General features: G+C 50.2%; 1 protein-coding gene across 1 annotated transcript; it reads right to left on the bottom strand.

The window, feature by feature from the left end:
* Positions 1 to 241: 241 nt before the first annotated feature.
* LOC138385894 (putative serine protease 47) lies at positions 242 to 11,829 on the bottom strand. Its single transcript, XM_069472083.1, is given in 7 exon segments — positions 242 to 547; positions 685 to 783; positions 785 to 871; positions 8,524 to 8,812; positions 10,302 to 10,486; positions 11,293 to 11,359; positions 11,495 to 11,829. Coding segments are annotated over 7 exon segments (1,368 nt in total).
* Between the last annotated feature and the right edge of the window lie 2,880 nt (positions 11,830 to 14,709).

Genomic DNA, 14,709 nt, shown 5'->3' with positions numbered 1-14,709 from the left:
TGAAGGGAGAGCAGGCAGGTGAGGAGGAGGAATCTCCAGATGGCTGTGCAGGGAGGAGGTGGAGCAGATGGGTTTTTTATTTGGTTTGGTTTGGTCTGGTTTTGCCAGGCTTGGTTTAGGGAGTGGCAGCTGATGGACAAGAAAAGCTGGGGAGGAACCATGCAGAGATGGTGGGCTGGAGGGAGGAGGTTCCAGCATGAAGACTGGAGCCTGGACAGAGAGGAGTGGAGGGCCTCCCAGGTCACCCCCGGGCCCTGAGGGTAAAGGGCAGCAGGAGCCAGGTCTGTGGAGGCACAAGGGCTGTGCAGGGCCCGGGAGAGCCGGCAGCCCTCAGGCGCTGGGGCTGAGAGCCAGTGAGAGGAGGAGCAGACGCAGGGGCAGGAAGAGGAGTGAGTCTCTTGATTTCGTTGATCCAGTCAGTGAAGTAGGTGACCCTGGTGAAGATGCCAGGGTAGACGGGATGCCGGCAGTCCAGGCCCCAGCTGCCCAGCCCCACCAGGACCCAGGCACTGGGGACGTAGCAGACCAGGGGCCCCCCGGAATCGCCCTGAGGAAAGAGAGAGAGAGAGAGGGAGAGAGAGGGAGGAGTTGGCGTTGGGGACTGAGTAGCTCAGAGACATCAGGTAGCAAGGTGAAGCACTCTGTGCGTCCACCGTCTGAGTCAGGGTCCCACTGCAGACCCACTAGACAAACATCTCCAGGGTGGGACACTGGGTCGAGTACCGAGATGCTCCTAAGCTGATCCTCAAGGTGGACAATCATGGATCTGAATCTGTCAACATGTGGACCCCACCCCCTGTGCCTTGCACGTGGGACAACACGCTGCCTAAGGCCTACAGGGGACAGCTGTAGGGACAGGGCCCAGGAGAGGCTGGGGCTGTGAGCAGAGCTGGGCCCGCTCTCACCTCTGTGCAGACCTCACTTCTTGTAAACCCTGAGCTGCGGCAGAGCATTCCCACTGGGGGCTCCTCCATTGTTTGTTCATTTGGACCTTGGGCTTTCTCTCCGCTTCTTGGGCGAGCATCTTCAGAAAATGCCCATACCCGGCCTGGTGGAGACAGCCCGCTTCTCTAGGGGAGCAGGCAGGGGTCTCTAGAAGGTTGCTGGGAGTAACTAGAGTACTGAAATGCTGTCATGGTGGGGTCAGCCCCCTACTTCATAGGCCAAAAGGTGAGGCCCAAATAAAGGGTCTCAACCTTGGGGTGGGAGGGCAGGAGCCACAGTAAACAAGCAGACAGACCCTGCAGAAGGTGGAAGGTGGTCACAGAAAGCTTTCCTGAGCTGGGACTGGAGACAGGAAAGAGAACCTTCCCCTGCAAGGTCCAGGAGCAGAGGGCACAGTTAGCGCAAACAAGCAGAAGCGTGAGCCCAGCGGTCGGGAGCATGGGGCCAGGGGAGGTCCCAGGGCCGCACGGAGGGAGTCTAGAGGAACATCATCAGGGGTGGGACGCATGACCTGTCTAAACAGATCAGTTTGGTGCCGTGTGGAGAATGAACGGTTGCTGAGCACCAGCTAGAGAGGGAGACCAGGAAGGACTATAGGAGGGAAGGTGAGACAGATTTGGGATGCTATTTTGAAGGAGGAGCCAAGGGACTTGTGGAATCTAATCCTTTATCACCACAAGGAGAAGGTGCAGAGAGAGAGGGAAGAGGGCTGAGAACTCGGCTCTGGGGTCTCCAGCATATATTTAGTGACCAGGAGGGGGCAGCCAGAAGCAGAGTGGGCAGTGGCTGGGCCTGGCGCCAGGCGACAAGTGCTGCTGGCGTGCCAGGGGAGCAGAGGCTGCGGGCCAAGCAGGTCTGGCGGCACGTGGGAGCACGGTGGGGCAGCGTGGGGTAAGGAGAGGAGGAGTCTTTGGGGAAGGGAGGCAGAGAAATTGGGCAGCAGCTAGAGGAGATTACTGCTGTGTGTCTCCGTGGGAGGTGTGAAGGGGAGAGCAGGGGAAAGGCCCTGGGTGCTGGGTGCTCAAGGCGGGCCCAGGACCAGGCAGATCTGAGGTGGGTAGATGCAGGCCCGGGAGGAGCGAGCTCTAGTCTGACCGCCTGGGTCCCCTCAGTGAGGGAAGAAGCAAGATGGCGTGCTGAGAGGGACAGCAGGGCTGGGGGCAGGGTGTGGAGGCCTGAGGGGAGGCACGGGGGGACATGGTGTGGTGGCCAAAAAGTGGCCCCTAAAACGTCCACATCCTCATCCCGGGAAGCTGTGAATATGTTATCTCCTGTGGCAAAAGGGACTTTGCAGATGCAGTTGAGTGGAGAATCCTAAAGTGGGGGATTATCCTGGAGTATCTAGGAGGCCCAATGTCATTACAAAGTTCCTTATAGGGGAAAGAGGGAGGCAGGAGGATCAGAGTCAGAGGAGATGTGACAATAGATGCAGGGGTCACGCTGGTGTGCTTTGAAGATGGATGAAGAGGCCACAAGACATGGAATGCAGGCGGCCTCTAGAAGCTGCAAAAGGCAGGAAACAGACTCTCCCCTAGAGCCTCCAGAAGGAACCAGTCCCGCTGACACCTCAGTTTTAGACTTTTGACTTCCAGAACTGTAAGATAATAGATGTCTGTGGTCTCAGCCTCCCAATTTTTGGTGATTCACACACACGGTCTTCCTGAGAGTGGGAATGTGCCTTTGCTGCCTCAGGTCTTCCCCTTGGTGCCCCCTACTCCGAATGCCCTCGCCGCTCCCTGCAGTGCACCCCCCCACTGAGCCAGTCCAAGGCCAGTGGGAGGCCTGGTCCTCTGGGCAGTGGTCCCCACCCACTCCAGGCCTCCTCAGTTCATGCAAATGAATCATGTGGTTGCCAACATCATGCTGGATTCTGGGCCAGTCTGGGGGAGAGGGGAAGTACTCCAGCAGACTCAGACCCTTGGAGAACTCAGAGTTGGCAGAGGATGCCCCAACACTAATTACTCCATGCAGAGTGAGCTGTGGTTTGCACTACTGTGGAGACAGAGGCAACTGTGTGTGTATGCACGCACATGCACACACACACACGTCAGTGGGGCCGGGGCTGTGGCGGGTAGGACAGGTCTAAGACAGGCTCAGAAGAATGAGTATAACTCAGATAGACGGAGACAGACAAGGCCAGGAACATGAAAACCAACACTTGTTAAGCACCTGCTAAAAGCCAGGCATGATGCTAAGTTTTCTACAGGAACCTTATGAAGTAGGGGCTGTTAGCAAGCCCATTTCACAGGTGAGAACATAGCTAAGGTCACAGCACATACAAATGACAGAGGAAGACTGGAACCAGGCCTGTCCTGCTCCACAGTCTGAGCACTGAGTCAGCCCGGGGCCCCATCTCTCCTCAGAGTTGTTTCTAGGTGCTCCACGCAAGGATAGGGGTAGTCTGGGGGAGAGAAGAGAGCCTTGGGTGGACGTGGGGACAAGAGCAGGTGAGTGGCAGGAGATGAATCCAGATGGCATCTAATAGACATACAGTGGTGACTGAAAGGCTAAGGAGGCACCAGCTCAGTGGTGTCCTTGGCCTGCAGGAGGGGCAGGGTCGAGGGGGCACTACGGATGTCCAGCAGGCAGTAAAAGGGTGCTGGTCCTGAGGCTCCACGGGCATGGCCTTTGCAAGAGAAGGCAGCTGGAGAAGAAGGCTGGAAGGGAGCTGGACTGGGGAGCCGGTGGCTGAGCCCCACCAGGCCCTGGCACTCAGCAGACTCCTTACTCCACAGACTCTGTGAGGAGGATGGGCCAGGCCAGGCTGCCGGAAAGGAGGGGTATGTGGATGGGAAACCAAGCAATCTGGGGCTACCTCCCACCAGGAGGGCGGGTGGGCCAAGCTCCCTCCCTCTGGCTCAGCCAGCTCACGGGGCAGTAATGAAAACAGTGCTGTTGGTGAGCCCTCCCACAGGCTAGGGGGATTCAGGCTCAGGCTGCAGGGCAGGACAGACCTGGTTCTAGTTTTCAATCTGTCGTTTCCCAAGTGCTGTGACCTTAGCTAAGTGTATTCACTCCAAGTGCTTGCCATAACACATTGCCACACACTTGGTGGCTTAGAAATAACAGAAACTGATTCTCTCTCAGTTCTTGAGGCCAGAAGTCCAAAATCAAGATGTTGTTAGGGTCACTCGACCTCCAAAGGCTCTAGGGGAGAACCCCTCCTACCTCTTCCAGCTTCTGGTGGCCCTGGCATTCCTTGGCCTGCGGAGCATCACCCCACTCTCCGCCTGTCTTCACGTGGCCATCTTGTCTCTTTGTGTCTCTGTGGCCTCTACTCTTCTTATGAGGACACCAGTCATTGAATTTAGGGCCTAAATCCAGGATGCTCTCATCTTGAGATTCTTAACTAATTACATCCTTAAAGATCCTATTTCCAAAATAGGTCACATTCTGAGGTTCCGAGTGCACATAAATTTGGGGGAACACTATTCAACCCACTACACTATCCTTTCAACAAATTCATGAAGGAATCCTCAGAACCCCCCCACACTGTGAATGAGGACCCAGGCTCAGAAGGTAGAGAGACCATTCAAGGTCACAGGGCAGGCACACGTGGCAGAGCAATGTCTCTGACTCCAGGTTCCTACCACTTTCCTCTCTGCTCCACAGTGGCATCTACACAAAAGCTCGGCCCACAGATGCCAGCTAAGGGGCTGGACGCTATGGGAGATGTCGTAGAGGCAAGGTTGGCCTTGGAGTCAGATCACCTGGGCCCGGGTTGTGCCGCCTCACTTTAGGCCGCCCACTTTCCCTCTCTGGGCCTCAGTTTCCCCACCTAGAAAAGGGGACATTACAGAGGGTTGGAAAAGATCTTCACAACCCATATGTCTAACAGTGAACTTATATCTAGAATATATAAAGAACTCCTAGAAGAAAAAGACAGGCAGCCCAACAGAAAAATAAGAGGGGAAAAAAAACTTGAAGGGAAACTTCACAGAAGATATCCAATAACGATAAACATATGAAAAAATACTTAATTTAATTAGCCATCAGAAAATACAAATTAAAACTATAAACCACTACTCACTCACCAAAATGGCCAAAATGAAAAAAGATGGGAAAGGCCAAGTGTTGGTGAGGATAGAAACTCATCCACTGCAGGAGGGAGGGCTTTTTGGCTGACCTGAAGCCAAAGCTAACCTTTTTGCCAAAGCTGAACACACGCACCTTTTCCTCCAGCAAGTCTACTGGTGGGCTTCTATGAAAATAGAACGTGAAATACACGGTGTTCATCTCTGCCCCAAAGACAAATACAAAAATGTATATAGCACTGCTATTCATAATACTTCCAACTTGGAAACTACTCAGATATCCCCCCAGTGTAAAACTGATGATAGAATTTGATTCACACAATGGCATGCTATAGAGCAATGAGAATGAACAAGCTACAATGATGTGTAATCGTATGGATGAATCTCACCAATATAATGTTAAGACACAGAAGAGTGCCAACTCTAAATTCCATGTATGGAAAATTCAGAATTGAATCTAAAGTGTTAAAAGTTAAGATGGTGGTTACCTTTGGGCATTAGCGATGAGAAGGGAGCATGCAGAGGGCTCCCTGGGATGCTGTGGTATCAGCATGGGAAGGTTCATCAAACTATACACTTATGAATCATGCACTCTTACGTGTGTACATTATGCTGCAATAAAAATGTTTAAAATAGGTAACAAAAATGGATGTTGTCTGAGGGTCTTTCCAGAAAACGCTCATCATGCTGGGATGGGGAAGGGGGTAGTCTGGGGGAGATTTCTGAGGGATGGAGCTCAGGGAAGACACACAGGGGAAGGAAACAGGGGTTCCCTTCCTGATAAGTCCAGGGGTCTGCACAAAGAGAGTAGAGGCAACACAATCCCCACTGGGGAAACTGAGGCCAAGAGAACAAGCAAGGAAAGAGTAGAAACGGCCTTACTCACCTGGCAGATGGACTTTCCCGTCGAGAAGTCTCCCGCACACACCATATCCTCATGCACATAGTAAGTATTGCCTTTGCTAGTAATTTGACCATACAAGAAATTGCAGAACATGTTCTCAATGAGGATCACTTTACCCTCCTGGAGACTGAAGGGCGGTAATAGACGCACTGCAAAGATAAGCGGAGGTCATTGGCATGCCCTGTAGGGTAGCCAAACAAGCCCAGGCTACTCTGAACCTCCACTGTTCCTGACTGCTCCTCACTCCCCCCGTGAAACATGGCGTTTTCTCAGAACAGCTGAGCTTTAAACACTGCTTAAGTCTTCTACCCATCCTTGATAAGCTACTCTTTTTCTCAAACCCCTCCACATACTCATCCTATTCCTTTCACCTCTCTCATAGCAATAGATCACACCACTCCATTCCAAAAAGAGACAAATCCCACCAACACGTGACACACTCATCAGGGCTTAGCAATCGTTCACTGACCCATCTACCCTTTCATGAACTGTCCCATCCATCCTCCATCCATCTATCACTGATCTTTCTCCCAACTCTTCATCCACCCATCTGCCCACCCGTTCACTCATTTACCCATTCCTCCATCCACTTACCTCTCTTCCCACACATCCCTATTCATCCATTCATCCTTCCATCCATCCACGCTTTTATCTATCCCTCCACCCGTCCCTCCATCATTCACCCACCCATCCTTCCATCTATCAACATATCCATCCACCCCATCTATCCACCCACTCCTCTATCCACACATCTATCCCATACATCCATTTACCCACCCAAACATCATCCACCCATCCACGCATCCATCCATCCATCCATCCATCCATCTGTCCATCCATGCAGTCACCCATCCTTCTATGCACACGTCCATCCATCTTCCCTTCCATCTACCCACTCATCCTCCCAACTATCCACCTATCCATCCACTCACCCAGTCACTTATCTATTCTCTCATCTGTTCATCTACCCTCACACAAGGCATCTTTTAGATACTAATGATACAAGGAAGATACAGAGTAGATGAAGTAAGTACATTTTTTAGTTGGAAGATACAGAGTAGATGAAGTAAGTACAATTATTTTAGATTAAGTGGTATGAAGAAAATAAAACAGGGAGATGTGATGGTAGGGGTTCCTACTTTAGCTCATGTGATTAAGTAAAACTCCTCAGAGGAGGAGCTGAGTTGCAAATGTAAGGAAGAAACAGTCATGCAAGGATTAGAGGGGAGAGCGAGCAAGGCAGGGAAGGCAGCAAAGCTAAAGGCCTGAGACGGGAATGGCCTTGGCATATTCAAGGAGCAGCGAGGAGGCCTGAGTGGCTGGGATGGGGCACGTGAAGGGAGCAGTAGGAAATGAGGCAGACAAGGAGAAGGGCATCAATGTCACACAAGGCCTTACAGCCAAGGTAGGGAGTTGGGATTTCATTCTAAGCACAAATGAGGCACTGGAGGGTACTGAACAGCGAAGTGACATGACTTATGTTTTAAAGTGACACTCGGATGCTATGTGGAGACTACAGTGGAGAAACACAATGGCGGAAGCTGGCAGACCAGTTCAGAAGCTATAGGCAAGAAGTGATGGCCTGTCGGGCCAGGTGGCAGCAGTACAGTGGGACCAGGCCCCAGGGCACAGGTTGGGATACTAAAACAGGTAATATATGGCCCCTGACCTCAAGGAATAACCAGTCTGTATGGGTGTGTGTGAATGCTGGGATTTGGCCGTCATGTGATTAGGGAGTGATCCTGATGTTTAGTAGGCAAAGGCCAGGGACGCTAGCAGAGCCCCACTCAGTAAAAACATGTTTGGTCCAAAATAGCTGCAGCACCTCTGTTCAGAAACACTGTACTAAATTGTGACCCTACAAATAATTATACATATATGTTCTTCTTTTTTCCCCTTAACATTATACCATAAGCATTTCCCCAAAGCCCGTAAACACTCCTTTCTTCAATACACACTCTTGGGTTTATAAGTCTTTGCCTATATTTCTCTTCTTTCAATCTAAAAAAAACAAAAACAACTTTCTTTTCTGTTATTCAGTTCACCTAACAGGACTATGAAGGAGATGGTTGACCCAGGTTACGGTAAGAGCAAAGTGAGGTTCAGAGAGTTTAAACACTCCTAAGCCGTAATCATTCTAACTTGATCATGCGGGCTCAGAGGTCTGAAGCCACAATGTGTTTTCCTTCTACTTTTCCCAGGCACCCTCTATGGCAAGGGAAGATTAAGATGTTGGATGGTGAACTGGAATAGGCCAGCCCCCGAGCATAACTTTTGAGTGGAACAAGTCATTTCAGATCCGTGGCTGATTAAAACCTTAGAGTCAAGAACCAAGAAGAATCAAAAAACCCAGACTCTTGATTCCAAAGGTCAAAGATTCCCAGACTTTCCGAGCCTGGGACTTAGGGGACTCAGAAGCTGTGGAACCCACACACCTTTAGACCTAGAAGGGCCAGCATGGTTGGTTCTCATCTCATAGGTCATGGAAATGAGGTACAGAGGACCAAGGTCCAGTGGCTCCAGAAACCAGCCTGGGCCTCTTTGCCTGGCTAAGCCACTCTCCCTTCTTCCCTTCCATCCCTCTTCTCCTCCCCTACCCCTTCCTCAACCTCCCCTCCCTCATCCTCCAGCTTCTCCCACACCCGCCTCACTGTCCTCGGTGAGCATTCCCCAGCCAGTTATCCAACAGGATGCGTTACTGGGCAGCTGCATGTCTGAGGATGGGAGGCAGACTGGGGCAATGTAGAAAGTGAAGTTGACAGGCAGGTCCAGCTGTAACATGGCAATGTCACTCCCAAAGGGGTGCAACTTCTCAAAGTCTGGGTGGGTGATAATCTGGTTCACAGACATCTTCTGGGTGTGCTGGGTTTGCTGATACAGTTGAGTGTATCCCAACAGAACCTGATAGTTCTCCAGGGCCCGGGATTTTCTGGAGGAAGAAAGGGCCCATTATCACCATCCTCTCTGAGTGTGGGCAGCGCTCTCTTCCTGAGTCCTTGTCTAAGTGCCCACACTTCTCTCGGCCCCTCCACCCTGCCATGATGCCAGGCAGCTTTGTCTTCCCGTTTCCAACAGGCAGGAGCTCTCTTCTCCTAAGGCTAATGGGTATTCTACGCACGATGTCAGGACACATGGCTTCCCATCACACCCTAGAATCAGAGGGGCAGAGAATTCTAGTCCTGGAAGAGTCCTTGATGGGGTCATCGAATCGAGCACTTTTATCTTACAACATAAGGAGCTCTGGCTCACTCCTAGCTCCAGCCTGACCCTTCTGAATGCTCCCCATGCCCCAACCACCTTTCCTGCCTCTTCCCCGGTGATTGCTTCTCCACCGGGCTGTAAGCACTCACAAAGGATTTGTTAACAAATGCCCAGATGAGTGCATAAAACTGAAGCTCTCCTTGTTCCTGAACATGACTGATGAAACGTCCTACTCTTGTGGTTTTGTTCACACAGGACGCCCACCTCGAAGGCCCTCGCCACACTCCCCATGCCCGAGTCTCCCCTCTGGCAAACCCTTGCAGCTCCTCAGCCCTCCCGTCAGACTGCAGCATCTCTCTCGACTCCTCTCCTTTGGGCCTGCCCCTCACCCACGTTAGGATTGCTCTCCTGCATCATGCTGACTGGAGCCTGTGCCTCGCCTTCTTGAGAGGATGGAGACACCCGGACGTCGGGTCTTGCCACCGTCCTGTGCCACAGAGGGTCTTAGGTAAGTGTGGCACAGAGTAGATGCTGACAGGACCCAGCTGGGGTCTCAAAGCCAGTAAATGCCCAAGCTGCAACTCCCTGACCTGGGCTGTGATACCCTCCACTCCCTGTGCGTCCCTCCACGTCTGCTCAGAAGCTGGGCACTGGGTCAGGCCCAGGAGGGCCAGAGGAGTTAGACTCCTGACTGTCTATGTCATTCTCCAGGGTCAGAAGGCCCCATCCTTCCCACCCAGGCAGCCAGGCACGGCTTCTCTCAGGCAGGCAGTTTTACATAGAAAAGAATGACCTGGTTGCTGGTCACAGGTGCAGAGTCCCACGTCCCTGCCTGAGTCTGACTCACAGGAGTGTGGGGGACAGCGAGGAGAAGGCCTGGCCAAGACACACACTGCTGATGCTCTCAGGCACGTCTGTGTTGGGGGCACAGACACAGAGGACGGGGCTGGGGGCGGTTCTCTGCTGGAGCTGAGGATGAAGGTCGAAGAGGACCTGGGCAGATGAAGGGAGGGCTGGGTGGCAAGTGCGGAGGACAGTCCAGGCGAAAGGGAATGCAGGTCAAAGGCAGGCACCACATCCACTGTGTGGCAGCAGATTACCCAGACCAAAGCCCAGGGGAGAAACAGGTGGGACCCCTTACGTCCCTTGTCTCCACTTCCCCTTGCATCTCCCTCCCTCGCCAGCCCCTCTGCTGAGGACCCCAGGGAAGGACTCACTTGAAAAAGCAGTGGGCAGCCGAAACGAGCCAGTGGGAGTCGATGAGGGCAGCTCCACAGAGGTGCGAGCCCTTGTACAGCAGGCTGGCCTGCCACGGCCACTGGCCAGCCTCAGCGTCCTGGCCACCATAGATCTTCCCCATCGCCCTGGGCTTCCCGCACACTGTGGAGACAGCCCCACCCACCTGTTAGAGACACTGGTGGTGCCCGTAAATGTCACCCCAGTGAGGCCCCTCCTCTACTTCACAGATGGGAAAACCAAGGCTACAGGACAGACGGGTGACCTGGCCAAAATGACTGAGGGCTACCCCTTCAGTGGCCCTCACCAAAGACCAGATGACCGAGAAAAATTGAGCAAGCTCTCTAGGAATGGGGGCCCACGGGCCTGGGGGTGGGGCCACTGAAGGTGACTGAGGGTGACCACAGCAGCTTATCCTTAACTGGGCCTGCCAAGGGCTGGGGGACTGGCAGCCAGGCCGTGACTTTATTTCCTTTCACCAGCACACCTCTATGCCTACTTTGCAGATCAGAGAACTGAAGGGCTGAGACATTATTAATGTTACTTGCTCAAGATTGTGGCTTCTGTGTGTCTGTGCCCCGTTACCTCTCCCCAGTACCCTGGGGACAGAGATTCCCAGGCAGGAGTCTGTGGTGCTGTGTGGCCTAGACAAACTCACTCCCCCTCTCTGATTCATGATCCTCTATTTCTAGAAGGAGAGCGGGTAGGGCTAACAAAGACAACCTTGGTTCTAAGACTCCCCCCTAGGAGGGGCACAGTGGGCCCAGACCCCTGAAAGGCAGTGCCCTGGTCCCTGGCTTGTGCTCCCAGGCCTTAGGAAAGGGACGTGAGACCCCTGGGCCCACCCAACTCTGGGCTCCCAGCAGTAGTTCTGCTGTTCCATCCCTCCACCCAGCCCCAGGGTCAGGCGCTGGCCATCTATCTAGTTCCACGGCTCCCACCACGGGTCCTGGGAAGAGAGCCTTGACCCACCTCTGCTGATGTCGTCTCTGGGGCTACCTGATTGGAAGCCGAGGGCAGAGAAAAGACGCCGGTGACTCTGGAGCACCAGACACTGGGCCTGAGCTAGGCCTTCAGCCTCCCCCAGTCGCACCCTCCCCTGGCCTATACACCCCCACCTCTTCTTGCCTCCCCCCAGTCGGCCCTTCTGCTGGTCCGCCCTCCATCCTCCCACCCCCTGTTCAGCTGAACTCCATGCCCCCGCCCCGTATAGCCTGCAGCCCCGCTGCCTGCTCCCCGCCCCGTCCCTCTAAGCCCCCACGCTCGGCTGGGCCACACACCCTCTGCTTGGGCTGGGCCTGCAGAGCCCAGGGGCCTGCCGGCTGCCTGCTGCCGGCCCTCCTGCGCCGCCGGGCTCCCTCCGGCCTCGCGTGGCGTCTGGGAGGGGCTGGGGCCCCGGGACTGCGGAGTGGGCACGACCCCCAGGCTCAGGGGCAGAAGCAGCAGCGGCAGCGGCCAGAGGAACGGGGCCGGCCGCCGGCCTCGGATCCTCGCCACCCGGGCAACCATGGCTTGACGCCAGACAGGAGGGAGGGGCGGAAGAGCCAGTCCTGACCCCGCCCTGACCCCCTCTCAAGACAGACCCTGACCCTTGACCCTGAACCTTCCCGTGTCCAGCCTCTGACCCCGCCCCGCCCCCGCCCCAGACCGGTCGGTCGGACTTGGCCCTGACCACGAGGCCATCTTTGATTCCACAATGCAATCAAGTGCTCCTACAAATTAAGGAGAAACAAAAAGACTACGCATAGAAAAATGGGAAAGGATATGAAAAGGTAATTCACCGAAGGAGGAATTAAAAGACACATACACAGCAACAAATTTTCAATCTGATTAATTATCTGGAAAATGAAAACTAAAACGTGTCATTTTCAACTATGAAATGCAAACATTTTATGACATTGGTAAAGACACCTATCTTTTGTTAATTAATGATTTCTCCATAGCCTGGTGGGAAGGGGGAAGGATCCCGACATTTCAAAGACAGGTTTCCTATTTTCCACTCCAGGATGTAATGTCCTGAATTTGTTTGTATTAGAGGTGAGATCCTGTCATTTTACATTTATTTCCTTGTCTTTGTCTTTATCACTAAACTGTAAATCCATATTACAGGGAAATTATTTTATTCACCACTGGGTCTTGACATAAGAGAGTAAGCGGAATAGCACTTCACACAGTATATGCTAAAATATCAGTTTAATAATCAATGTCATTATTAATGAAAACAGACACCAAGGGTCACACACCCTTACGTACTGGTTAAGAATTTACACTTTAGCACAGTTTTTAAAAATTAGGGTTTGGCAAACATATCTTAGCTTTAGGAAGAATTTATACTTCAATATAGAGACTAGAAGAAGAATTCATAAATGTTATAAAGGGAAGATAAGACTGACGGTGAAAGTGGGGTAAAGATAATGAGAACCATATTAAATTAATTAAGATTGAGATATCTATGGATTGCCGGGTTAGATGTTTCCAATAGGGATTTAGAAATGCCAATGGGACTTTGGGAAATGGATTTGGGTTGGAGATACAGAGTAGCATAAGGATTTACAAGACAGCTGAAGCCACAGGAGTTGATAAAATCATCAAAAGAAAGCATGTAGAGCAAAATTAGATACCAGAACATGCGAAGTAGCCAAACAGGAAATGATTTTGAGTAAGTTTAGTAAGTTTATAGAATTGTGCAACAATCACCAAATTACCAGTTAGTCTTCACTCCCGTTCCTACCCCCAGACAACCACTGATCTCCTTTTTGTCTCTGTGACTTTGTTTTCTGGACATTTCATATAAACACAACCACACAACATGTAGTCTTTCGTGTCTGGTTTCTGTCACTTGCCATAATGTTTTTGAAGTTCATCCGAATTGTTGCACGTGTCACTATTTTGTTCGTGTTTATTCCGTTGTGTGGTTGTACCACATTTTGATTTACCATTTACTGATGGACATTAGTTTGTAGTTTGGGGCTATTAGGAACAACGCTGCTATGAATATTTTCTGGCAAGACTCTGTGTAAAAATATGTTTTTGTGTCTCCTGGGCAGATTCCTAGGAGTGAAACTGCTGGGTCATATGGTAAGTTTATGTTTAACATATTATAAACTACCAAACTGTTTTCCAAAGAATCTGTCACTTTACATTCACACTGCAATGCGTGAAGGTTCCACTTTTTTTCACATCCTTGACAACACTTGGTGTTGTGTGTCTTTTTTATTTCAGTCATTCTAGTGGGAGTAAAGATGTAGATTTAATTTGCACTTCCCTAATGACTAACGGTGATGAACATATAATCGTGTGCTTAATTGCTGTTCTGTATCTTTTTTAGTGAAATGTCTGTTCAAATCTTTTGCCCATTTCAAAAATGTGTTCTTTTCTTTTTATTGAGTTGTAAAAGTTCTTTATGTATTCTGGATACAAGTTATTTACCGGATACAGGATTTGCAAATATTTTTTCCAAGTTTGTGGCTCGTCTATTCATTCTTTTAACAGTGGATTTTGAAAATCAAGAGTTTTGAATTTGATAAAGTCGAAGTTATCAATTTTTTTCCTCTATGAATTATGCTTTCAATGTCACATCTAAGAGGTGATGAAGATTTTCATCTATGTTTTCACTGTGAAGTTTCAAGGGTTGGTTCTTACATTAAGGTCTATGATCAATTTTGAGATTGTGTAATGTGATGTGAATTTTTTTGCTTGTTTCTGTTTTTGCTTATGGGTATCCATTTGTCCCCAAAGGAAAAAGGGAAAAAAAGAAAAAAAAAAAAAAAAAAAAAAGAATTGCCTTTTCCCAATTGAATTGTCTTAGGATCATTGTTAAAAACCAGTGGACAATAAAATATTAAGGATTTATTTCTGGACTCTCAATTCTGTTCCATTGATCTATATGCCTATCATTTTGCCAGAATCCCACTGTCTAGATTAACATATAATCTAGTAACACAGTAAATCTTAAAGCAGACTGGTGAAAGTCCTCCAGTTATGCTCTTTTTCAAAACTTTAGGCTATTCTAGGTCCTGTACGTTTCCATATGAGTTTTAGGATTGCCTTTCAATTTCAACACAAAAACTGTCTGCTTGGATTTTGGTAGGGTCTGCATTGAATTTATAGATTCCTTTGAGGAGAACTGCCATCTTAATAATATCAAATCGCCCAATCCATGAACAAGGAATGTTCCTCCATTTATTTAGATCTTTAATTTCTCTCAGCAATGTTTTGTAGTTTTCAGCATACAAATCCCGCACTTCTTTATTAAATTTATTTGTTTTATTTATTTATTTCTAAGTATTTTATTCTTTACATCCAATTTTGAATGAAATTATTTTGTTAATTTACCTTTTGTAGTTTTTTTCCTACTATATAGAAATACAATAGAGTTTTATATAGAAG

Source organism: Eulemur rufifrons, chromosome 7, assembly GCF_041146395.1.
Source record: "Eulemur rufifrons isolate Redbay chromosome 7, OSU_ERuf_1, whole genome shotgun sequence".
NCBI classification, from domain to species: Eukaryota; Metazoa; Chordata; class Mammalia; order Primates; family Lemuridae; genus Eulemur; species Eulemur rufifrons.
The sequence above is the reverse complement of the archived record's forward strand: the minus strand, read 5'-3'. Positions and strand labels throughout refer to the sequence as shown.